The sequence below is a fragment of the Cyprinus carpio genome, chromosome B25 (assembly GCF_018340385.1).
Source record: "Cyprinus carpio isolate SPL01 chromosome B25, ASM1834038v1, whole genome shotgun sequence".
NCBI classification, from domain to species: Eukaryota; Metazoa; Chordata; class Actinopteri; order Cypriniformes; family Cyprinidae; genus Cyprinus; species Cyprinus carpio.
In genome coordinates, this window is record NC_056621.1 from 11,594,965 (window position 1) to 11,620,140 (window position 25,176).

Here is a 25,176-nt window from a genome sequence, read left to right on the forward strand (position 1 = left end):
GTGCTCAATTGGCCTGCCAACTCTCCTGACCTGAACCCCATAGAGAATCTGTGGGATATTGTGAAGAGAAAGTTGAGAGACGCAAGACTCAACACTCTGGATGAGCTTAAGGCCGCTATCGAAGCATCCTGGGCCTCCATAACACCTCAGCAGTGCCACAGGCTGATTGCCTCCATGCCACGCCGGACAAGAGCAGTCATTTCTGCAAAAGGATTCCCGACCAAGTATTGAGTGCATAACTGAACATAATTATTTGAAGGTTGACTTTTTTTGTATTAAAACACTGCTTTTCTTTTATTGGTCGGATGAAATATGCTAATTTTTTGAGATAGGAATTTTGGGTTTTCATGAGCTGTATGCCAAAATCATCAGTATTAAAACAATAAAAGACCTGAAATATTTCAGTTGGTGTGCAATGAATCTAAAATATATGAAAGTTTAATTTTTATCATTACATTATGGAAAATAATGAACTTTTTCACAATATGCTAATTTTTTGAGAAGGACCTGTATATATATATATATATAAAAAAAAAAAGTTGATACACAAAAAAAGGTTTCCACAATTGTGCTGTGTGGAGTAAACAAAATAAAATAGATCACTGTTTGGGTGTGTGTGTGTGTGTTAAGTAGACGTGAACTTAATATATTCCCCTCAGAGCTGGACAGGAATGTCGTGACGAACTGTGATAGTTGACATCTGTGAATATGAGAAAAGTTTGTTTGAAAGAAATACTCATGCAAATTTTACTCGTTTTAAAATTAGAGATTAGAAACAATATACCATTTAAACTGCGGTGCATACTGTACATGACTGAATTTATGCTCGTCACCATTTCTAAACCTAGTTCATCTAACAACATATACAGTCACTTCAGTAACAGTATATTTGAATCACTTCAACTAAAAGCATAAGAAACAAAATACGTTACAAATAAGCAAACAAGAAAAAAAAAACAAGCTAACCCCAGAGGAAGAAATGCATCCAGACTGGCAGGACTGTTCCTGAGAGGGACAATGACCACAGTCACCGTGTAAGATGCCATTGGAGTTGCAAAGGAAAGCAAAGCTTTATATTTCAGGAGACAAGAAGAGAAGCAGGGACAAAGAAAGAGAGAATAGAATAACAGGGGCTGATGTTTCTGAAACCCCACCCTAGTACAGAGACACTGAAGTGTACAGCTACTAATAAAGAACGACAGAAACCTTCACAGATGCAAACAGTAAAACTGTATTAAAATCACTTTCCACATTGAACAAATGTAAACTGGCATTTAACAATAACACATAAAACTGCTTTAACATAAAACACTTTAAGTTGCATCACAGAACAACCTCTTAAACATTCAAATGTCAATACAAAAACAATGTAAAAACAGCTCAAACCTGTTAAATGAGGAGATCTTTAGGTAATTTAATTTTAGATATTTTAAATGATTTTAACTTTAACAATGAATATTTTATCCTTCATTATCAGCCGTCCACCCATCATTTGTCCTTCTCTCTGTCTGTGGCGGTCTCCTCATTGAGTGGGTATGGTGTGAGGTCCAGGGTGAGCAGACGGCTAAACATGCATTCGTCAAACTGTGACCACAAGCAGGCAAAAAAGAAAAAAAAAAAGAAAAATTTGCATGACAAATGAGACAATTAAGATCTGAATAAGATGAATCAAAAATGACATCTTTAATTTTTTTTTTTTTAAATAAACTTGAAAAACTGATTTTTATAAATATTATAATAAAATATTATTTCCATTATTATGTTAATATTTTGTTGGATTTCCCTGATTTTTTTTTTTTTTATGCAAGAAAATAATGTTCAGTTTTAAAGTAGTTCATACAATACCTTTCAAAATTTGGGGGATGTTTTGAGGAATTCATTTAATCTAGCAAGGGTACATCAAATTAATAAAACGTTAAAACAGACATTTATAATATTACATTTCAAATAAATTATGTTCCTTTGAACTTGCAATTCAATGGCTGCTGAAAATTCTGCTTTGCCACAGGAATACATTTTAAAATACATCAAAATAGAAAACATGCATATTAAATTAATGGATCCGTCTACAGTAGTAGATACAGTGGTGTGAAAAAGTGTTGGCCCCCTTCCTGATTTCTTATTTTTTGGCATGTTTGTCACACTTTAATGTTTCAGATCAAACAAATTTAAATATCAATAAAAGATAACACAAGTAAACACAACATGCAGTTTTTAAATGAAGGTTTTTATTATTAAGGGAAAACAAAATCCAAAACTACATGGCCCTGTGTGAAGAAGTGTTTGCCCCCCTGTTAAAACTGTGGTTTATCACACCTGAGTTTCTCTAGCCACACCCAGGCCTGATTACTGCCACACCTGTTCACAATCAAGGAATCTCTTAAATAGGACCTGCCTGACAAAGTGAAGTAGACCAAAAGATCCTCAAAAGCTAGACATCATGACAAGATCCAAAGAAATTCAGAAACAAATGAGAGAGAAAGTAACTGAGATCTATCAGTCTGGAAAAGGTTATAAAGCCATTTCTAAAGCTTTGGGACTCCAGTGAACCACAGTGAGAGCCATTATTCACAAAAGGGCAAAAACATGGAACAGTGGAGAACCTTCCCAGGAATGGCTGGCCAACCAAAATTACCCCAAAGAGCACAGCGACGACTCATCCAGCGGATCATCCAAGACCCCACAACAAACATCCAAAGAACTGCAGGCCTCACTTGCCTCAGTTAAGGTGGGTGTTCATGACTTCAGCATAAGATAGAGACTGGGCAAAAATGGTCTGCATGGCAGCGTTCCAAGACGAAACCTGCTGCTGAGCAAAAAGAACATAAAGGCTCATCTCAGTTTTGCCAGAAAACATCTTGATGATCCCCAAGACTTTTGGGAAAAACTCTGTGGACTGAGACAAAAGTTGAACTTTTTGGAAGGTGTGGGTCCCATTACATCTGGCGTAAAAGTAACACCGCATTTCAGAAAAAGAACATCATACCAACAGTAAAATATGGTGGTGGTAGTGTGATGGTCTGGGGCTGTTTTTGCTGCTTCAGGACCTGGAAGACTTGCTGTGATAAATGGAACCATGAATTCTGCTGTTTACCAAAAAATCCTGAAGGAGAATGTCCGGCCATCTGTTTGTGACCTCAAGCTGAAGCGAACTTGGGTTCTGCAGCAGGACAATGATTCAAAACACACCAGCAAGTCCACCTCTGAATGGCGGAACTTGGGTTCTGCAGCAGGACAATGATTCAAAACAATATGTAGGGCTGTCAAATGATTAATCACGATTAATCACATCCAAAAATAAAAGTTTTGTTTACATTATGTGTGTATACTGTGTATATTTATTATGTATATATAAATACACACACATGCATGTATATATTTAAGAAGAATATGTTATGTTTCTATATTAAATATATTTATATATAAATAAAATATAAGAATATAAATATAATGATCTATGTAAATATTTTCTAAATATATAATTTAATGTGTGTGTATTTATATATACATAATAAATATACCCTGTACACATTCATATATTATGTAAACAAAACTTTTATTTTGGATGTGATTAATCGTGAGGATCATTTGACAGGGGTATCTTTGACTAATATTTAAATTTGTTTAATGATCTGAAACATTAAAGTGTGACAAACATGCAAAAAAATAAGAAATCAGGAAGGGGGACAACAATTTTTAAGACCACTGTATATGCAGTCAGCAGGCAGTTGGTTTAGGGTTTTTTGGCATCTCCATGTGGTCCTGTTTGGTATTGCAACTTGACTTCTCTAAAATGTAAAAAAAAAAAAAAGAAAAAAAAAAATAAAAAAAAAAAAAGCGCTTTGCTGTTGCACTGTTCACATACTATAAAATAAATAAAAAATTATTTCATGTGCGCTTGTATGGGCTCCTTTGGTGACCTTTTGGAGTTTCTAAGTGTCCTTTTTTGGAAAGACACCTAAATATCTTGGAAAAAAAGCTTGCAGAAAATAGATTTTTGAGAATCAATCTTTAATCTTTTGGTTTACTTTGCTGGATATAGCAAATGATGACAAAAATGTTTGAAACAAGATAAATGGTCTATGCTTAATTTCAAGAAGTGTGCAAGTAATCCAAATTAATCACTGAAAAAGGGTGTGATTAATTAGACTAAAAATTGTAATCGACTGACAGCCCTAGTTTAATAGTTCACTATTATTCCAAAATGTGGAAAACTGAAATGTGTAGAATGAGCAGGTGTGTCCAAATCTTTGACAAATGTGACCCTGGACCGCACAACCAGTCATAACTGTCAATTTTTTTTGGAAATTGAGATTTATATAAACTGAAAGCTGAATAAATGAGCTGTCATTTATGTATGGTAGGATAGGACATTTTTTTGGCCGAGATACAGCTATTTGAAAATCTGGAATCCGAGGGTGCCAAAAAAAAAAAAAAATCCCAATATTAAGAATATCACCTTTAAAGTTGTCCAAATGAAGTTCTTAGCAATGCATATTACTAATCAAAAATTAATGTTTAATACATTTACAGTAGGAAATGTACCAAAAAAATCTTCATGTAACATTCTTTACTTAATATCCTAATGATTTTTGGCATAAAAGAAATTTATAATTTTGACCCATACAGTGTATTGTTGGCTATTGCTACAAATATACCCGTGTAACTTAAGACTGGTTTTGTTCTCCAGGGTCACAAATATTGTAAATACTGACAACAGTAAGATATGACTGCCACTGTTAATGTGTCAAAATACAGTATATTTTTATATCTGAATTGTTTACTACTATATCGATGACCTCAAAAGGTAATACACATGAACCACCTAGTCTCAAAACTTTGATTTTATGGGGTTTCTAAATTGAATTCGAGTGATAAGAATGTGATATGGAGCAAGAATGTGTGGATGTGTATACCATTGAATAGACTCCAAGAAGAGCGTCGGCCCGTGAGTAGAACTCCTCCTTCAGGGAGATCACAATGATCTGGCAGCTCTCTCTGGACATCATCCGGAAAAATCCTGTAACCTGCATAGAAACCGATGTCTCTCCATCATGGCAGACAGAGAACATCAGAACAGCACTTTATTAAAAATTGAGTCTCGTCTTACCTTGCCAATGTTTGTGTTGTCCAGGGCGGCATCTACCTCATCCAGCACAAAAAACGGGGCAGGGCGAAAGCTGAAAATTAAACAAAGATATGGTTTACAGTTTTCTCCAACAGTAAATGCATGTCTATTTATAGTCAGATATTACTTTACAATAAATTTGTCAATGGGTTTAAGTGGTTGTTCACCTGTGAATGGCAAAGACCAAAGCGAGAGCGGCGATGGCCTTCTCTCCTCCTGACAGGTTGTCCATGGCCATGAAACGTTTCCCAGGAGCCACACAGTTATAGTTGATGCCATCCAGGTAGGGCTCATTTGGATTCTCAGCACTTAGAATAGCCTAAATGACGTGTGCATACAAACAAAGTGTGAAACAACAATAAAATGAATGAACAAGTTACTGAATGAATGAGTAAGAGTCAAGTTTGGACCTGAGCGCTGGCGTTCCTGCAGAGTTTCTTGTAGATCTGGTCGATAACGACGGACACGTGTTCAAAGCACTGGCTGAAGAGATGGAAGCGTTTGGACTTCACTTGCTCAAACTCCTGACTGCATTTCTTAGTGGTGTGTGTGCTGGTCTCAAATGCTGATTTATAGAGGGTTTATGATTATTAAGGGGTAAAAGCACACAAACATGATCATGGGTTTGTCAATGATTTGTTGAAACAACAAACTTAAGCTGAAATCAGTGTTATTATATTTAATGATTGTTAACACTGAACCAAAATCTTCCAATAGTTATTATTATACAACACTTGCTAAATGAGAGTGGAATGCAATTACTATTTTTATTTTGAAGTAGTAAACTACTACTTTAGTTTACTACAAAATATAAAAGATAAACCACTTTTTCTTCTTTTTAAATTGTAATAAGCATAATTTAAAAACGAAACAAGTCTGTTCTATTCTACAAAATGTCAAATAATTACAATACTGCAATTGAGAAAATGTTTAACTTAGGTCAAATTTTAGATTGATTTGTCATTAACTTCTAGGGCTGCAAGATTAATTGAATGCGATAGTCATACGCATCTAGTCAGTAAAGCCGGTAGTAAATCTCCATCATGTGCTTTCAGACGGAGAGGAGTTTTTTATACAGAGCCGTAGTTTTCTGTGAAGATACTACACAATATTATGTTAATTTTTTTAGTTGCAGACCATTTTTTATCGCGATATTGTGATATAAGATATTGTTCTACAATAATGACAGCTGTTTGCGTAGCTTCTCAGTGAACTACGGCTCTGTGTAGTAAATGCTGCTCCATCTGAAAACATGTTGCTAAAGGTGGTATTTTCACATGTTTTTACTCCAAACTCACTTCATAACGTCAGTAGGGCAGTCAGTCTCTGTGAAATGATGTGGCTACTTAAACAGAATAAGTCATGCAACATATTTCATAGTATTTTAAGCAGTGAAAAAGGCCATGTCGATTAGCATTGCATTATTATATACTTATATAATGAAAGAATAATTATAATAAGAACTCAAACCATATATTGTCGTAGTCTTGTGCTTATTAGTCATGTTGAATCAGAGAAAGCAGTGCAATCTTCTGTTTATTCAGCTACCACTATAGGGATTTCCTGGATTACTTCTGCAGGGCATATTTGGAGTTTCCGCTCAAGAGCACCCTCTGGCCTTCGGATGGAGAAAATACTACTACTCACAGAACCGTGCTTCACTGACAAGATGCGCATGACTATTGTATCTATTGTTTTGTCTTGTCTTGGATTTTATTTGGATTTTTCTTGAATGATATTATGTTCATGATTTTTTTTGTTTTTGTCTGAGCACAGATGAACCAAACCGTATGTCACAGGACAGATCACAGTCTAAGAGACCTAACTTCAGTCTTCAATTTTAGTAGTCCACACCCTGATAGAAAAATGTGCATATATTTGTCCCTTACCATCCATGACTTCCCGAAAGCTGTCCTTCACCTCTCTGATCTTCTCTAGAGCTTTCAGGTTGGGAGCTCTGGACATCATGATCATGGACTCCAAAGAGGAGACGCCCTCTTTGAGCTTCTCCAACTCAGCTTCCACTTCACTCTCTTCAGTGAGGGCCTACATACACGTAATAAAATCCAAAACAACCCTCCCACAAAAGAATGACCATGAGTGACAGTTTTAGTGTCATGTTTTCACCTTAAGGCCACTGTCCAGTGTTGAATAATCAAACACCATCTGCGCCTCTCGTTCATAAATGTCCAGAGTGCTGACGCTCTGAGACTCTGAGTCCAGCTGCAATAAAGTTTGAGTACACTTAACAGCAGAATAACAAAATAATAATAGGGAATAATCTGTGCTGCCTTGCTTCAAGTAGATTTGACCCTCTGTTCGCACCTGTATGTCACTGATGTCATCTAGTGCTCCAGAGATCAGTGTCAACGGGAGGCCGTCTATCTTGCAGGACAGCAGCAGATTGTGTTTGCTCAGTCTCAGCTGTTCCAGAGCCGCCTCAGTGCAGATGGTTTCCTTCTGAAGCTTCACCAGCACCTTCCGACAAACACAAGCAATACAATTTATTAATAAGTGAAATAAAAACAACAAAGGTCTAAGCATTGTTTTGCAGATCAACCATTATCATGCCTACTTGGATTTCTCCTGGAGGCCTTTAAGAGTCTTGTCAAGCTCGGTCTTGGCATCTTTAACTGAAGTTGTCTTTTCTGACAGCTGGTTGTTCAGCTCGATGAGATTAGATTGCGTCTCCTCCACAGCTATCAAAAGTCTGTCTTCCACCTGGTGGAGATGTGGGAAACAGACAGTAGTACTTCAAATACTAAAAGTACAAACATGTCAGAACCATTTTATATATCCAGTCCAACATGACACAATTCCCATAATTTCTTGTTTCTCTGAAAATAAAGTGAAATAAATGAGTTTGCCTCTTTCAAGCTGATAACAACATTCTCCTCTTTTCTTATGGTCTCTTCTATCTTCTTCATCTGTTTGACAAGTTTCTCCAGCTGAGCCTGTTCGTACTCTATCTGGGTACTTAGACGGGTGTGCTGGGACTCAAACTGCAGGCTGGACAGTCAGGAGAATTAATGAGCTAGAATTAGTTTGCATTATATTTCATGCTATATTGTATAAATGCATACATGGCCAAAGCTACCGTATTTTCCGGACTCTAAGTCACACTTTTTTTCATAGTTTGGCTGGTCCTGCGACTTATAGTCAGGTGCGACTTATTTATCAAAATGAATTTGACATGAACCAAGAGAAAACATTACCGTCTACAGCTGCGAATGGGCACTCTATGCTGCTCAGTGCTCTTGTAACATAGCCCTGAAAACATTAACTGAAAACAACTGAAAACTGTTAACTGAAATATTAAATTAAAGACAACTGAGAAAGACTGAATGCAAACAAAATGCCCCCAAAAAGAAAATCCTATTCTGCAGATTACAAACTGCAGGTAGTAAAATATGCAGCCGATCTGATAGGTTACAGGAGCACTGAGCAGCATAGAGCGCCCTCTCGCGGCTGTAGACGGTAATGTTTTTGCTTAGTTCTTGGTTCTAAATAAATGCGACTTATAGTCCAGTGCGACTTATGTTTTTTTCCTCGTCATGACGTATTTTTGGACTGATGCGACTTATACTAAGGTGCGACTTATAGTCTGAAAAATATGGTATATTATGAACAGGCTCTATTTATGCAGATCTTACCGCTTCTTCTCGAGCTCCTGCTGCATTCGGAGATAATCCTGCTCATACTCACGGATATCAGCCACACCAATCTCTGTGCAGAAGTCCGCAAACACAACATCCTCCAACTAAGATGAAGGAAAAACAGAACCATATATGAAGGAAAGATAAATTAAGATAACACTTAAGATTGACTAATTTTATAGAGACTGCACTTCCAAAGATGAATTTGGAGCCAAGTTTATAATGTTTATAATGTAATGTATTCCTGTGATGGCAAAGCTGAATTTTCAGCGGGCATTACTCCAGTTTTCAGTGTCGCATGATCCTTTCAAGTAAATATTGAAATATCCAAAATACTGTAAAATTATCACCATTTCATAGCCATTTGGTGTACATCTGTGCCACCTTGCTGTCATTATTGGCATGAATCACTGAAAAGCCTATACTGGTCCTTCACTGAAAGATTTTTCCAGCGCTTGAAAACAATTATAAAACTCATTGATATTTCCAGGTTTCCATGACCATAGAACACTGCAAGAGATGATGTTACACTTAAATGAAATGACCTGATTAATTTTGTCTCTGACGGCCTTCATCTGATTATCCTTTAGTTCTACACTCTCAGTCTGTATCTCAATCTGGGCCTCGAGGTTGGAGAGCTCACTTCTGAGTTTGGAAATCTCCTGTAGTTCACACACACACAAACAGCTTACATAAGAGTATCAGAGCGGTTTAAGTCATGATAAAAGTATAGAGAGAAAGTGTGTGACTTGCAGCCTGGCAAGCTGGGATGCTCTTCTTGCGTATGGAGTCCAGTTCTGAGTTGGAGTATTTGAGGCGAGTCTGGTTTCCCTGAGACTGAGCCATGATCTGTTTTAGATCCACTTCCTTACGCTTCAGCTTCATCAGGGCCTGCACATAAATCAACAACATTAGCATACATTATGTCACAATAAACCAAAAGTTATAAATCTATTCAATACTAGTGAGAATTATTATTCAAGGTAGCCCCGCCCACAATGAAATCTCATTGGTCCAAAATATTGCTCCATACAGCTACATATTAAACATCCAGCACACTCTTACTGGCAGTTACTTTTTTCGGTAATATCTGCGGTCACACATTTCTATTAGTAATCCAAGACACTTACACGCAACTCAGACGACAGTTGATCCTTCTCTTCCTTCAGCTTGTTCATATCCTTCTCCTCCCAGCGTCGAGCTTTACTGCGCAGGTCCAAGGAGCCTCCTGAAATCACCCCAGACTTGCGAAACAAGGTGCCATCAAGAGCCACCGTCTGAAGAAGACATTTTACACATGTAACATGCCATAAGTTTAGAATCAAAAACAGTCAATATGATTGGCCTAAAATGTTGGTGATCTGGTGGCATGCACTCACCTGAAGGCGCTCAGGGCCGTCAAAAGCAATGCGACGGGCATCTTTCAGAGTCTCACAAACCAAGGAGTTCCCACATACATATTGGATCACCCTCTTAAGCTGAGGGGCACTTTGAGCGCACTGAACCACATCCACCACCAACTTAGCTCCCTGCACTTCTCTCAGACGCTCGTTCAGAGGACGCACCTGATGCGCATATGGGGAAAGAACACTCTTTGCTAACGGAACCATATAAAAAAAAAATGTGGTGATAGAAATTTGACATCCCTAAATAAAAATGCTAATAAAAATAAAAGCATAATTACTCATTTTGAAGGGCTTTCACTGATCACTTACATCTATATAGTCAATAGGAAGGAATGTCTCTGGCTCGGCTCTTTCTTCTTTCAGAAATCGGATGCAGTCATGAGCCACTTTCGCAGATGTGACAACAATAGCGTTCATGTTCTTGCCAAACACCTTGGTGACAGCGACCTGGTATTTCTTGTGGATGGGCTGACACAAATCCACTAGACGGCCATACTGAAAAGAGTTAAGAAACCAGCAGCAGATATTTTTTGATCCAATGCCAAAAGATGCATAAAACTATAATATCTGTAGCTGAGGTGCACTACAGTTCGAAGACTAGGGCAGCAAGATGGGTTTTGTTTTAATGTTTAAATTTAATGTTAAATTTTTTCATAGGTTAGTACATAGGTAAGGCTCTGCACTCAGTTTGTGATATTCCCGTTATACTGTATTTTAGAGTAAACAGTAGGGAGGCAACGATACAGTTAGCCCACGGTTCAATAAATACCTCTTTTTTTAACCACAGGGTTTTTTTTTGCACTAATTTAAAGCTCCAATACACTTCTGTATACAGTATAAAACAGATTATCATTTGTCTACTTCAATATTTTTATGAATTGGGCACGCAGCAAATCCACATATGAATTAAAGAGAAAAAAAACAGCTCAGAACGCTCCAGGAAATCCCTAATATGGACAAAAGCATCCAGCTATATCTGTAACTGAATAAATGAAGATAGAAACGCTTTGAATTGACTTTCAAAGAGAACATCAAGACAAACACTCCACTGGGACAATTTTTTTGTTTATCCGTGTTCTTAAAACCACCATCGGGTATTTTAATAATTAATAATCCATTGCTAAACGACATAGCCTTTATTACGGTATAGAATATATTTCTGCGTCATTCTGTGATAAGAAGCCACATCAGATCAGGACGGAACAGACACACAAACAGACCCCAAAGAGAAACAGAACACACAGAAACGTTAAAAATATATAAAAGCGCTGTGATTGGTCTAACTCTTCATCTTTTTCTGTTGCTTGTTTTGAATACTGTTCGTGGACAAAGGCATCACCAAGTTTTTGCATAGTTTAGAGCAGGGGTTCCCAAACTTTTCCATTCCACGACCCACCTAGACAAGCATAATCCATTTCACGACCCACCAAAATATTTGAGATCAAAAAACAATTGACATTAAAGCTGCAAGCTTTAAATCTGAAAACTCAAGATCTTTGTAATTTAACATCACAAAAGGCTTTAGATTACACTGACCAAATCTGGTTTTGATATGAATTAATCTCTAGGAGGAGTTCGTTAAAATACAACACTTTGCCAAAATATATCAAAATAACCGACTTCCTGTTGGGTTTTGGATTTTGCACCAAGAGACTTTTTTCCTAGGTATTGTTGTGTTCCATGTGTGTACCGATTTTCGTACATGTATGTGAAACATAGCGGGTATATAACATAACTCCATGTTTTAAATCACTGACTTAATTGAGATTCAAAAGAAAATTTTGCACTTTTTTTTTCAGACCCACAGTTTGAAAACCCCCGATTTAGAGTGAAAAATCGTACCAGCGTACTTTGGGGTCAAAATATATAGCCGCTATGCAAAATTCATACAGGTTGGCAGGTCTGGAAATGGAAACTTTGTCACAAATGTCAGATAACAGATCTAATCTGCTTAATTGAACTAGGGGTCTGTGTAAGTTGACTGTTCCAGTACCACTGTATCAGGATAGAGTCTCCTGAGGCTTTCCAGGACCTCATCACGTCTCTGCTGTCGTCGGTTCTCTTGGCTGTCCAGACGAGCGTTCTGCAGCTTGGTCAGCACCTGGGCAAGCTCCTCATTCACCTCCTCCATTCGCACCCGGCCCCTTGCCAGCTCCTCTGCCAGCTGCTCCTCCTGCTGCCGCTGCTCCTCAAGACCTTTCCTTCAAAAAAAAAATAAATGAATAAAGTGACTCCGACAGCTCCACTGAATCATCAAAAAAAAAAAAAAAAGAATTTAGTTACTGCAATATTCTGTCAATTAAAAAAAACAAACAAACAAAAAAAAAAAACCACACTTGTTGCAAGGTGTAAAATGTCAGCTCTTAATGCAGAGGTACATGAGGTAGTCAAACCTAGTAGTGTTGACAAACTCCTCCAGCTTCTCTGCCCTTCGGCTGAAATCTTCCAACCGAGTCTGAGTGTGTTTAATATTTGCCTGCAAACAATCATTTATATCCTAATGTTAAAAATTACACCCAAGGCCATTTTCCTATTTTTTGCCATTTTTGTGTGTAGGCTATTTTTTATACATCTTTGTGATGTGGCAGAAAGACTGAAGCCTACCTGTATCTCACTTTTCCTCCTCAGGTCAAACTGGAGCTTCTCGCAGTCTGCTTTAACCTCCCAGTGCAGCTTCTCTGCACTTTGGTTTAGAACGGCTCCCTTTTTTCTGGCCAGCTCTTTGAGTTCCTTGTACCGCTCCATCTGCATCAAGAGTGTAACGTTTATATAAAATATCTAAATGTTTAGTCAACCTATTCAAAATCAGCCCTAATGACACTTAAATTTCAAATGAAAACAGTTTCTGCTATTAAAACATTTCTACTCTGCTGACACAATCAATGCTATGGCAATGAGGAAAAAATAAATTAACCATTCATGTCACTTTCTACCATTCAATACAACCTCAACAGACAGAATTCAGTCCCACTCCACTTTATTTCAGTGATTATTATTTTCCACTGCAATTATGTTGTCTTCGTAGAGATCCTGTTCACAAAACATAAATTTTAACTAGGGATGCACCAATAGGATGTTTTTTGGCCGATACCGATTTTGGTCAATTGCATAAAGCAGGGGTTAAAACGGAGAGGAAAAAAAAAAAAAAAATTAAAAAAAAAAAAAAAAAAACCTTAATAAAGAAGGGGTTAAAAGGATTGGTATTTGAAAGTTTCTGTTCCTGCGTTCCTCTGTATTATTACCATTCCGAAACCGGTTTGAGTAGAAAAATACCAATTAACGTTATTTTTTTAAAACTTTTTCTTTGCCTATAATAACATTAATATTTTAATTAAAATAAATAATTATCTAATGTAGGCTCTTAAGGTTGTCCTCTATAGTTGCAAGCCAAAACGAATTTAAAAGCGAAAGTGAAGCCTACCTCTCTCATTCTGCACAAATCCAAAAGTTTCCATATTCAAAAAGTATCTGGATGCTAAAGTATCGCTTATTATGTGAACTATAGGCTTTGTTCTTCACTTGCATTATAGATGTAAAACATCATCCTTCACATACAGGCTATATCAGCAGTGAGGCGCTGGTCATGCTGAACGGCACAGACCGTACTACGGACTATATATAAATTGAGCAGTGTAATTTATGCATCTTTAACCATTTTATTGTGATAATGAACAGGCTGCTACTTGCAAGTTAGCAAAAATATGTTCTGTGCGTGCGAGTCGCCGACACGATTCAAATCTGTAAAGCTTTTGCAAAATAAAGAAAACTGCTTTCTGCCATCTAGGTCTCCTTTCCGTAAACTTCAAAGCATGTTACAATTATCCAAAACTCAGCACAAAATTCTCTTTTGTTTTGTCAATCTGTTAATGATTTAAGTGAAATATTTTGTGTATAGGCCTATATATTCATTTTTATGTAGCATATAGTTTTATTCTGTTTTCTCCATTCACAGAAATACTGCAGGTGCGTGATGTGACCTTGTGTGAATCCGTGTTCTACACTGGTTTCAAATGCACAAAAAGCTGCATATAACCTGCCATTCATTTCCACTTAAATGTAGGCCTACTGCATGGCGGTTTGTGACATATCCTCAGATAAACTTAACATCGGGGCACTGCCATTGCAACTTACCGATGATGAGTTTACAGCTGAGCGCACTGGATGCATCAGCGTCACATTTGCATGCCGTGCTCTGACAAACTAAATTTTGTACAGATTTTAATTTTTTTGGCAAGTATTTAATTATTTTGCCCAGAGAAAAACGTTGGCTTATACAACAGACATGCAACTCATTGTCTCGATGCAGTTAATTAATAAACACTGGTATTGGCCCTTTTCATGCCATTTCTGATATGCCGATGGCTTTAAAAAAAAAAAAAAAAAAAAGCCCGATAAGTATCGGCAGCAGATACATCACTGCATCCCTAATTTTAACCTGGTACTCCTCTAGCTGCACTCCATCTCCTCTTTGAGCCGCCTCTTCCTCCAGCTGTCTCTCAGAGGCCTTCCAGGTCTTCTCCAGCTCAGCCAGCTCGCTCCTTAGCTCCTGCAGCTCCTGCTCCTTTTTGGCTTGCTGACTTTGGTTCTTCTGAAGCGATCTACGAGCCTCCTCCACTTTTTGCTCGTGGTGGGAGGTGTTCACTTTAGCTTTGATGTACTGAGGCCTCTGCTGATTGAGGATCTGCTCCTGAGATCTGGGAGAAACATTATAGATAGAGACTAATGTGTATATATGCATGTTATGTTTTTATTGTTTTAGTTAGCTTGTATTCAAGTAATTTTTACCTAACCAAAATAACCCAACTGCAGTTTGATTGAGATTAATTGGAATGCACAATGAAAAAACATTTTTAGAAAATGGTTAAAAATGGAGTTATCGGTTTTTACAAATGAACTACACACACAAGATTATTTTTAACAAATACATAATTGTATAAATATGAATATTTTTATTTGATAATTGTTTTAATAGTTATTAATCAAAATAAATAGTACAATTATATCTCTCTACTGTGTGTGTTTATCAAAATGCATTGCCGGTGACTCAAACCTGATCTCCTTCTCCAACTGCTGAAGTTCTCGATTCATGCGCCCATGTTCTTTCTTCTGACCCTTCACAGTTTGTTCATAGACGTCCAGGCTGTTCTTCTGCTGCGCTGCAGCATCCTGCATGTCCCGCAGTGATTCTGACTGTGCGTCTATCTTTTTCTCATTGTGGAAAAGCTGAAAGAGGGTCAGCTGGAGTTTGTCTTCTCTGTGTTCATCCACCAGCGCCTGATATTTTTCCGCCTGACAAGATTGAGACAAATACATCGTCAAGAGGATGTTAACATTTTGTCATCTGACAGGTCTTTAGTTGAATACCTCAGTCTTATCTTTGAATACTTGTTTCTTCTCAGCTGTAGCTGCTTTCTTCCTGTTAAAGTGGAACTGGGTGTCCTCTTTGGCTTTCTGCAGGGCCACCAGCTTGGCATCATACTCCGCGCTCAGCTCTCCGGAGCTGCTGATTCGTTCAAACATCTTTGTTCGTTCTTTGGCATTCATCATGGCAATTGACTCCACAGCACCCTGATGATCAGTGCAAGAATAAATATTAGCCTTATAAATTATCATAAAGACCGATAACCAAATGCTACACATTTGTTGACCACTGAAGCACCTGATACACCAGACAATTCTTTGCTTTCACCACAATGCCAATCTTCTCCAGCTCTCCAGTGTACTTTGCCAAAGTGACCTGTCTACCATTCACACGATACTCAGAAGATTCCCCTACAGAAAATGAATCATACCAAAAGAAAACAATTAAATATGATCAATCATATACTTTAGCCTGAGCTCGATCACGCTCACCTGAAATGCACCTGCTGAAGATAATTTCTTCATCATTGTCTCCACAGTATATCATGCTCACGCTGGCGAAGGTGGACGAGGGTTTGCCGATGTGTGCACCGTGGATGAGATCCCTGGTGTGTTTGACACGAAGATTCACTGCTCTCTCTCCCATCACAAACCCAAGAGCATCCATGACATTAGATTTGCCTGAAAAAAAAAAAAAAAAAAAAAAAAAAAAAAAAAAACACAATAATAATTGTAATCAATACCGATGATGCCTCCTAAACATTTTAGCATGCAAAACATCTACACTATTCTTATTTTTCTTGCTATATTTGACTAGACCAGTATACAATTCAAAATACAATACTATATATAACGTTACACGTTATATCAATAATGCTGCATCTTATATTCCTGATATTTATTAAAAACGGCTTTAAGACGTTTTGGCGCCATTAATATTATTAAAATGTATTTCATTGCAGTCTTTCCCACTCAAGAACGTTAATGTCTTTAGATTTGCCAAAATCTATACACAGTAATAACGTAAAAACAGACATAAAATACAATTAATAGACAGATAATGACACCAACTAAGTAACTTGAACTTAAATATAACGTTAGGCATTTTGGACATTTTTCTTCAAAACTGTATGCAGCACGTTAACCATCTAACGTTACATAATGTAGGTTACTTAGCAAATTTACTAATAACTTGATTAATTTTGCGCTAGCGATATACAGTAGCGCACGGTTTTATAAGATTAGCCACGCAAATTAGCTTAATTACCAACTTACCTGATCCATTAGTGCCAATTATGCAATTAAACCTTTTAAATGGGCCAATAGTTTGTTTTCCTCGCCAGGACTTAAAATTTTCGACGTCTAACTGTTTTAAGAAACCCATGTTTCTTTTGTGGATGAGCCAGATAACTTCTTTACGCAAAGAAAGCTGCTGACAGAAGAAAGGTTAAGGCGGGAAACCTGCGTCATACTGCTGAATCTGCCGATTCGAAAATCACCTCAAAGAAAAATAAAAAATTTAGAGGCACTTAATTCTTCCAAAAATAAAAATCTAGCAAGTAATAATATCGCAAATATACATCTTGGATAAATTCAGATTACAACTCAAAGTTTTATAATCAAACAATTTATAAATGTACATGTAAGTGCATATTCTGAAATTTGTATCTTGATATAACACAATGTATTCAAAAAGAAATAGTAAAATACGTTTTTGATTTAAAACGTACAATAAAATAAATCAATGTATTTTTAAAACTATACTGTGAGGCAAAATAGTAATAAAATAATTGTGAAAGGGCAATATTTTGTCACCATTTAATGGCAAAATATGTTTTTATTCAAAGTAACTACTCCAGCAAAGGGTGTCTGAGACCTTTATTGAACCTTCAATACATTTCTCTCAATAAGGGTGATTACAAACATATTCCATAATGTATTTGAGACCAAAAGCCAGGTCTCCTCTGCAGTGGGGACTATCTGGTTGGCAGGCAGCAGGAAACCGTAGAAGCCTGTATCACGCAACTCAAAGGCAAAGGAATATTGGATGCCAATATTGTAGGTCCAATCAATGCTTCCACCACGCTTCCAAGGGGGTCACTGGAATCAAAAAACCTGCTCAACAAATCCTCAGACTCCAAAAAATTGTTAACCATTTTGCGAGCTCTGAGTATTGCGAGCTCAGGAGTCTGGATATCTACCAAAACAAAACGCCACCAACAAGTTAGTTGAACAGCACGTGACCTACATTTGTGTGAGTAAAAACATATCCATCAGTTAGTCACAATCATCAAGTAGATATCCATTTGACCAAGGACAGAGGTCACGGAGGGATCAACGCCATAGTCTGAAGCAATCTAAAGCAGAAAAGACCATTATTCCACAAATTGAAAATGATTTATTATCACATTTTTTTCCATTCATCCTACCTTGTTGGCGATCCACACAGCAGAAGCCTGGAGTGGATTCCAGCATCAACCCAGATCGCTGGTCGACTCACCCCACCTGTACTGAACTGGAATCAGTGTAAATACTTGAAACAAAACCTGTTTTCACAATCACATAATATGCACTGTATCAGACTTTTCTGGGACAAAATGAAAATTCTAAATAGCTTTCCCATGGAATTTCTAGTGATATTGATTTGATTGATACATTTTGCACAGGCTGATCATTTCAGTTCATGTTTTTGATCTGTATTTTACACACCTGCACATTGTTGATTATGACAGTGAAAGGGATGTTGTTTTTCTTGAGGAAGTCCTTGACAGCATACAGACTGGAATGAGGCACATGGATGTCAACAGGCCGTTCAGTTGAGAAGCCATGAGTCCAGAAATCCAGCTAGAGGATCACACATATATATGTGCAATAAAAACTGTTAGTGTTCAAGTGAAAACTGAAATACAGGTCCTTCTCAAAAAATTAGCATATTGTGAAAAAGTTCATTATTTTCCATAATGTAATGATAAAAATTAAACTTTCATATATTTTAGATTCATTGCACACCAACTGAAATATTTTAGGTCTTTTATGGTTTTAATACTGATGATTTTGGCATACAGCTCATGAAAACCCAAAATTCCTATCTCAAAAAATTAGCATATCATGAAAAGGTTCTCTAAACAAGCTATTAACCTAATCATCTGTATCAACTAATTAACTCTAAACACCTGCAAAAGATTCCTGAGGCTTTTAAAAACTCCCAGCCTGGTTCATTACTCAAAACCGCAATCATGGGTAAGAGGTAAACCCAGAAGAAGGCCATCATTGACACCCTCAAGCGAGAGGGGTAAGACACAGAAAGAAATTTCTGAACGAATAGGCTGTTCCCAGAGTGCTGTATCAAGGCACCTCAGTGGGAAGTCTGTGGGAAGGAAAAAGTGTGGCAAAAAAACGCTGCACAACGAGAAGAGGTGACCGGACCCTGAGGAAGATTGTGGAGAAGGACCGATTCCAGACCTTGGGGGACCTGCGGAAGCAGTGGACTGAGTCTGGAGTAGAAACATGAACCAGAAACAGCCAGAGCCACCGTGCACAGGCTGGTGTGCTTTTGAACCAGAAAGCAAATTTTGCACAGCTGGAGGGCAGAAGCGCCTGACCTGGGCTACAGAGAAGCAGCACTGGACTGTTGCTCCAGTGGTCCAAAGTACTTTTTTTTCGGATGAAAAATGGGATATTGTGAGCACGAGAGAAAGTTGAGAGACGCAAGACCCAACACTCTGGATGAGCTTAAGGCAAGACGCAACACTGGATCGAAGCATCCTGGGCCTCCATAACACCTCAGCAGTGCCACAGGCTGATTGCCTCCATGCCACGCCGCATTGAAGCAGTCATTTCTGCAAAAGGATTCCCGACCAAGTATTGAGTGCATAACTGAACATAATTATTTGAAGGTTGACTTTTTTTTTGTATTAAAAAACACTTTTCTTTTATTGGTCGGATGAAATATGCTAATTTTTTGAGATAGGAATTTTGGGTTTTCATGAGCTGTATGCCAAAATCATCAGTATTAAAACAATAAAAGACCTGAAATATTTCAGTTGGTGTGCAATGAATCTAAAATATATGAAAGTTTAATTTTTATCATTACATTATGGAAAATAATGAACTTTTTCACAATATGCTTATTTTTTGAGAAGGACCTGTATGTCAGCAGATATGAAATGGTCATACGTCAAATTCCACGTCCTCTTCCAGCTCCTTCAAAGCATGAATGTGGCTTTCAGATTCAGCATGGATTCTGAGAACTTGGTCTCTATTAAGAAAGAAAATAAGCCAATTATTATGAACAATATAGTAATAAGTCAATTAAGAAAAAAAAGTATCTGAACTTACCCATTAAAGAGCTCCTCGCAGTGAACTGCTGCCAAGAGCGCAAAGACTGCTAGATAGAGTCTCATGTTCTCCTGTTCTGGGAATGATCTTTACTGTAAGTCTCTTTCAGAGAGAACTGCTTTTATAAATTTAGAGACATGTGTTGAGTTCTCAGTAATATCAGTGCTGATGCAGGTTGATATGATTATTAAGCAACAACAAGTGTGTATCTTTTCCAGGTGTACATTGTTGCAAATTTCTCAGGGCTTCTAAAATTAGGTGGGAAAACATTTAAAAGGTGACAGTTTAAAGAGATTTCATTTCACACAAAAAGTGTTTTCCATAAACTTTTGTCATCATTTATTCATCCTCAAGTCAAGTGAATAAACCTGAGTGAGTATGGAAAAAATTACTATTGAAGTCAATGTCTATCATTCTTCAGAATATAAAAGAAATTCATATAGGTTTGGAACAATTTGAGGGTGAGTCAATGATGAAAATTTTCTACTATCTCTTTAAATTTGTTCACAAGTTTGCAGGCTGTTACATGAGTGGTTTTAAAAAAAAAAATTGTAAAAAGGTTGGTTGATTTGATGAGTTGTTGAAATTGTGAATTTTGGTGGTTTTGCAAAGAATGATTAGTTTTTTATTCTTCAATTTGTTGCAGAATAATGTACAGTATACACTAGATTTTATTTCCGAAATAGTTTGTCCATGTGGTTGTTTTCAAAAACCTGGAGGAGAAGAACTGCTCGACTGGATTCAGGATTAGAGAGTATAGGGGAAACAATACTATCATGAATTATGGAAGGTTTTAACACTTAAAAACCCTCAAAGAAAGTCAAAACAAAATGCTTGGGGCTTAAAAGTATGTGTTTTCTTACTTTTATGTGTGTATACATGTTTCCTTAGCATTTTCAAACAATATTAGTTATAATTCAGTTGCTTATAGCTATCCTTTAAAGGATAAAATGGAAATTTGAAATGAATGTTTCATTATTATTTACTCAGGTCTCTGGTTGTTCCAAAATGGTATGAATTTATACCCCTTTTTTCTTTAGAAGAAAAAAAAGTTTTGTAACAACATGTTTAATAATGACAGAATTGTCATTTTTAGTGAACTATCCCATTAAGACCAGTTTTGGATGGTGCATCAACCTACTGGTCATATTGTTTGTTAGTCTATTATAGATTTAGACATCACAAATAAATCACAGACATTTTATTTTGTGTTTAAACTGTGCTTAAAACATCAAGACAGTTCATGGGTAGGTAGTCATTCTAAGAGGCGCCAAAAGACTGTTGAGGTTACGCAAGACAAAATGAAATTAAATTAAAAAATAAATAAACTGCCATAAAAGTTATTTTATAAACCTGAACACTGACCATCACAAAATGGACCTGAGAAATTTGCAAAAAAATTGACTGAAGAGATGGGATTTGGGATGTAACAGATCTCTGTCAAAAAACAAAACAAAAAAAAGAGTTATTTGGAAAACACTGAAGCGTAATATCTGAAACGACACACGATTCATAGCACATATCCTCTGGGACCTTTACTGAAGCTTTAGTACATTTCTCTCAGTAAGGGTGATCACAAACATATTTCATAATGTATCTGAGAGCAAACCACGTCTCCCTTGCAGTGGAAACGATCTGGTCGGCAGGCAGGAGGAATCCATATTCACCAGTGTCACGCAACGCGAAAGCAAAAGAATATTTGATGCCACGTAGGTAAGCCCAGTCAACACTTGTACCACTAGCTTGATCTGAAATGAAATGTGAATTTTGCAATACTGAGACAACTTTTAATTCCTGGATATTACATAGATATCACAACAGATTTACAAAACAAGAATGACACATTTACTGTGTAGCATAGAGCTTTCAATATGATCTGTAAATCAAACATTTTGTGATACTATTCTTCAAAACATATAACAATATACAAAAGCTGTCACTGGAGTGGCAAAAGTACATCTTTGTCTCTTATTTACCACTAAAGTGGGAATAGTTTACCCAAAATGAAAATTTGCTTTGGAGAAAGCGTTATGGATTATGGACTCATATTTTGGTCACTTGCCTAATATAGTCACTGAATGCAATTTGTACTAAAATGTATTTAGTGTAGTGTTCACTGATTCTCTGAGAAACCTCAAAGAGTTCTTCTATGGCATCGAAAACATGATGTAAAAACTATTTATATTGTTAAATGTTAAATTCAGTGTCTTGTTAAAATATATCCACTTCCACAATCTACTTACCAATAGTGTGGAAGATGCTTCCAACTTTATAAACAGTGCCATGCCAGGAATTGAGGGCTTTGCTTGCCTTTGTGGCCACATCATGCTAGAAAAAAAAAAACACACACACAAAAATATCACTGTAATATCATAAAACAGGCAAGATTCAGAAGAAGACCAGAGAGGTTTATGGGAGTAGATTTTTCTTTACCAGTTCTGGCCAGTCAGGAGCATCTATGCCGATGTAGCCATACGGATACATTAAGAGCTGCATGTAAGAGTGAAGGGTCATGAAGGATTTGAAGTTGCCGTGGCTCATGATGAATTTTACAATGTTCTTCACTTCAATCTCAGACTGAGCCGAAGGACCCCGGTAGTCTTCAGCGCAGGGGTCATCGCTTGCTCCAGGACCTGGAGAAAATGTAGATATTTAATAAGGCAAAGTAATTCTGATCTGTTGCAACAAGAGAAAACTACAACATGAATGTACCACCAAATTCAGCATCCCAGTTTCTGTTGAGATCGACACCGTGGCATTTGGGGTTAGAGGTCGCAGACCGACTCTTACACCAGAAACGGGAAAGCGGCTGAGGTAATGTTAATTAGTAATATTCTTTATCAATATATGCAATATTAAAAGCTTATAAAATGCTTCTAAACATTTATTTGTGTTTCAGGCAAACCAGTGAATGGCTGCTTACACTGGAAGAGATGTGAGTGAAGACATATCCATCAGGATTGGCCACAATCATCAAGTAAATATCCATTTGACTAAGGATACTGGGCACATGGGCACGGTTTTCCTTAAAGTCTTTGGCAATCTACAGAGTCAAAAAGTTCAGAATGTTAAAGATTGGTTTTATAGCTTTATTTAATTTTATTCAATCACCACAGAGGAATTTTTTTTTCTTCTTTCAGATTTGGCTGAATTTATCATTTTCTTAAGACTATTTTAGAAACCTGTTATTCTGTACTTGATTTGTCAGCACATTGGCCCAATGTTCAAACACTGAACAGTCATGAATGCTACTATAAACTAGTTTTAGAGTTCATTGCTGCTGCACAAGCTCCCTAAATATTAAATAATAATAATAATAAATATATATGAAATTACATAAAATAAATAAATAAATAATAAAATAAAAGATTTTGGTAAAAGTTCATTGGTTGGAATTTTACTTGCTGAAAATTAGAAGAAAAAAGATGTGCATAAAAGGAAAAAAAAATCTTGCTAAAAAGAATCTCTAAGCATCCATTTAATTAAAACTACTAAGGAAGATTTTCTCAATAATAGGCATCTATAAAAGAAAATAGAGTTAATGTGCAATGGCATGTGATCTACAAAGCTAATCTTTTCCATCAGAAAAGAAAAATATAGTCTTACATTCTTATATTTACCACAATAGTTTAACAAAAAAAGAAAACAGCTCTGAATATACTATGACAAGTACACTGAAACAAACACTAAAGCTATAATTCTTCACCAATCTCACTCACCCTGTCAGCAAGCCACACTGCAGTAGCATGAGAAATCCACTCCCTCGCATGGATTCCAGCATCAATCCAGATTGCAGGTTTTTTCTCTCCACCAGTGCTGAACTGGATGCATTGTAAATATAAAACAAATCAGATAGTGCTATGTAGATATCTGAGTTTATAATCATATCATCTGTTTACCTTCAAGACATACATGGAACGGTTCTCGTAAGTGCTGCCAATATTCACTTTAGAGATCAGTTTAGAGTGATTTGCAACAAGAGTGTCCATAAAATTGTAAATCTGAAAGGAGTAGCAAAAATATTGTTATGTGCAAATATTATTTGCATGTTTTTTTTTTTTTTTTTTGCAAAAGTCAGTCGATGTACTTACAGTCTCCAGGTCATGATAAGCAGCAAAGTTGAAACTTTTGGTCTTGCTTTCCATTTTTGCATTGCGAACCATTTCTTCTCTCTCTCTGACCAAATGTTCCTGAGACACAGAAAAACTTGTGAATTACTGAAAAATCACAACTATTGAAATTTATGGGATTATGATCAATGGTTGATCTTCTTCTTTAATAATGTTATTTTATATTCAGATTTTGGTAAATTACTCACTTGCACATTGTTGATTATGACAGTGAAAGGGATGTTGTTTTTCTTGAGGAAGTCCTTGAGAGCATACAGACTGGAGTGAGGCACACGGATGTCAACAGGTTGCTCAGTAGAGACGGCATGAGTCCAGAAATCCAGCTAGAGGATCACATAATACATATTCCACAATCTGAGAGATTTCCATGTCATATTGCACATGTATGATCAAACGGAAGTTAAAATATGTCAGCAGGGATTTAACAGATACCCCAGAATCCACGTCTCTTTCCAGCTTTTTCAAAATCTGAATGTGGTTTTCAGATTCTGCATTAATTCTGAGAACTTGGTCTCTATTAAGAAAGAAGAAAGACAATTAGACATTACAAACAAGAAACAAGGTTGGTATGGTAATAAGTCATAAAAGAAGGAAAAGTATCTGAACTTACCCATTAAAGAGCTCCTCGCAGTGAACTGCTGCCAAGAGCGCAAATACTGCTAGATAGAGTCTCATGATCTGGGAATGATCTCTACTGTAGGTCTCTTTAATGTAGAGCAGCTCTTACACACTCAGAAGCCATTGAAGTTTTATCCTTTTACGGCTCTTCTAACCATATGATGACTTGCATACTTAAGTGACACCCTTAAACTTCCTTTAATATATTCAGAGAACTGCTCTAGGTTGAGGCCTGAGTTGTAAAGTCAACTGAAAAGTGTGAGGCCCTTTCCTCTCATGCTGTGTATATATGTGTATATGTGTATATATATATATATATATATATATATATATATATATATATATATATATATATATATATATATATATATATATATGTGTATATATATATATATATATATATATAATTTTGCTGGTTGGTCAAAAGGAAATGTACACTTGGAACCTTTCCCTATAGGGAGGGATCTGTTACATCAGGTGACATGGAAATTGCCAATTCCATGACAAATGAGGGATGGGGAGACCCATTATTGGGCCAC

The 25,176-nt window shown here is 36.7% G+C and overlaps 3 protein-coding genes across 5 annotated transcripts; all 3 read right to left on the minus strand.

Moving 5' to 3' along the window:
- Positions 1-1,215: 1,215 nt before the first annotated feature.
- Positions 1,216-17,031, minus strand: smc1b (structural maintenance of chromosomes 1B). Of its 3 annotated transcripts, none has more exons than XM_042753210.1 (25): positions 16,827-17,031; positions 16,044-16,232; positions 15,850-15,962; positions 15,555-15,758; positions 15,241-15,479; positions 14,626-14,884; positions 12,795-12,935; positions 12,584-12,666; positions 12,184-12,391; positions 10,500-10,685; positions 10,164-10,349; positions 9,915-10,061; positions 9,538-9,675; positions 9,330-9,446; positions 8,782-8,888; positions 7,996-8,137; positions 7,704-7,849; positions 7,454-7,607; positions 7,256-7,351; positions 7,018-7,174; positions 5,539-5,693; positions 5,296-5,447; positions 5,111-5,180; positions 4,917-5,027; positions 1,216-1,584 (listed from the first exon to the last, which is right to left on the minus strand). In XM_042753210.1, the coding sequence occupies exons 1-25, from the start codon at positions 16,933-16,935 to the stop codon at positions 1,489-1,491; spliced, it is 3,705 nt and encodes a 1,234-aa protein (XP_042609144.1). In that variant the 5' UTR covers positions 16,936-17,031; the 3' UTR covers positions 1,216-1,488. The 3 variants fall into 3 exon arrangements, with proteins under 3 accessions (XP_042609144.1, XP_042609145.1, XP_042609146.1); XM_042753211.1 differs by lacking the exon at positions 16,827-17,031 and adding an exon at positions 16,623-16,773; XM_042753212.1 differs by lacking the exon at positions 16,827-17,031 and adding an exon at positions 16,411-16,594.
- A 704-nt stretch (positions 17,032-17,735) lies between these two features.
- On the minus strand, positions 17,736-20,446 carry LOC109106960 (carboxypeptidase A1-like). Its single transcript, XM_019120226.2, has 5 exons — positions 19,890-20,446; positions 19,728-19,809; positions 18,261-18,395; positions 17,981-18,066; positions 17,736-17,908 (listed from the first exon to the last, which is right to left on the minus strand). The coding sequence occupies exons 1-5, from the start codon at positions 19,952-19,954 to the stop codon at positions 17,875-17,877; spliced, it is 402 nt and encodes a 133-aa protein (XP_018975771.1). The 5' UTR covers positions 19,955-20,446; the 3' UTR covers positions 17,736-17,874.
- A 630-nt stretch (positions 20,447-21,076) lies between these two features.
- On the minus strand, positions 21,077-24,864 carry LOC109106959 (carboxypeptidase A2-like). Its single transcript, XM_042752568.1, has 11 exons — positions 24,630-24,864; positions 24,452-24,533; positions 24,208-24,342; positions 23,981-24,079; positions 23,789-23,890; positions 23,609-23,710; positions 22,813-22,932; positions 22,602-22,698; positions 22,323-22,522; positions 22,133-22,217; positions 21,077-21,637 (listed from the first exon to the last, which is right to left on the minus strand). Exons 1-11 carry the CDS (start codon positions 24,692-24,694, stop codon positions 21,450-21,452), a joined length of 1,275 nt encoding a protein of 424 aa, XP_042608502.1. The 5' UTR covers positions 24,695-24,864; the 3' UTR covers positions 21,077-21,449.
- Positions 24,865-25,176: the final 312 nt, after the last annotated feature.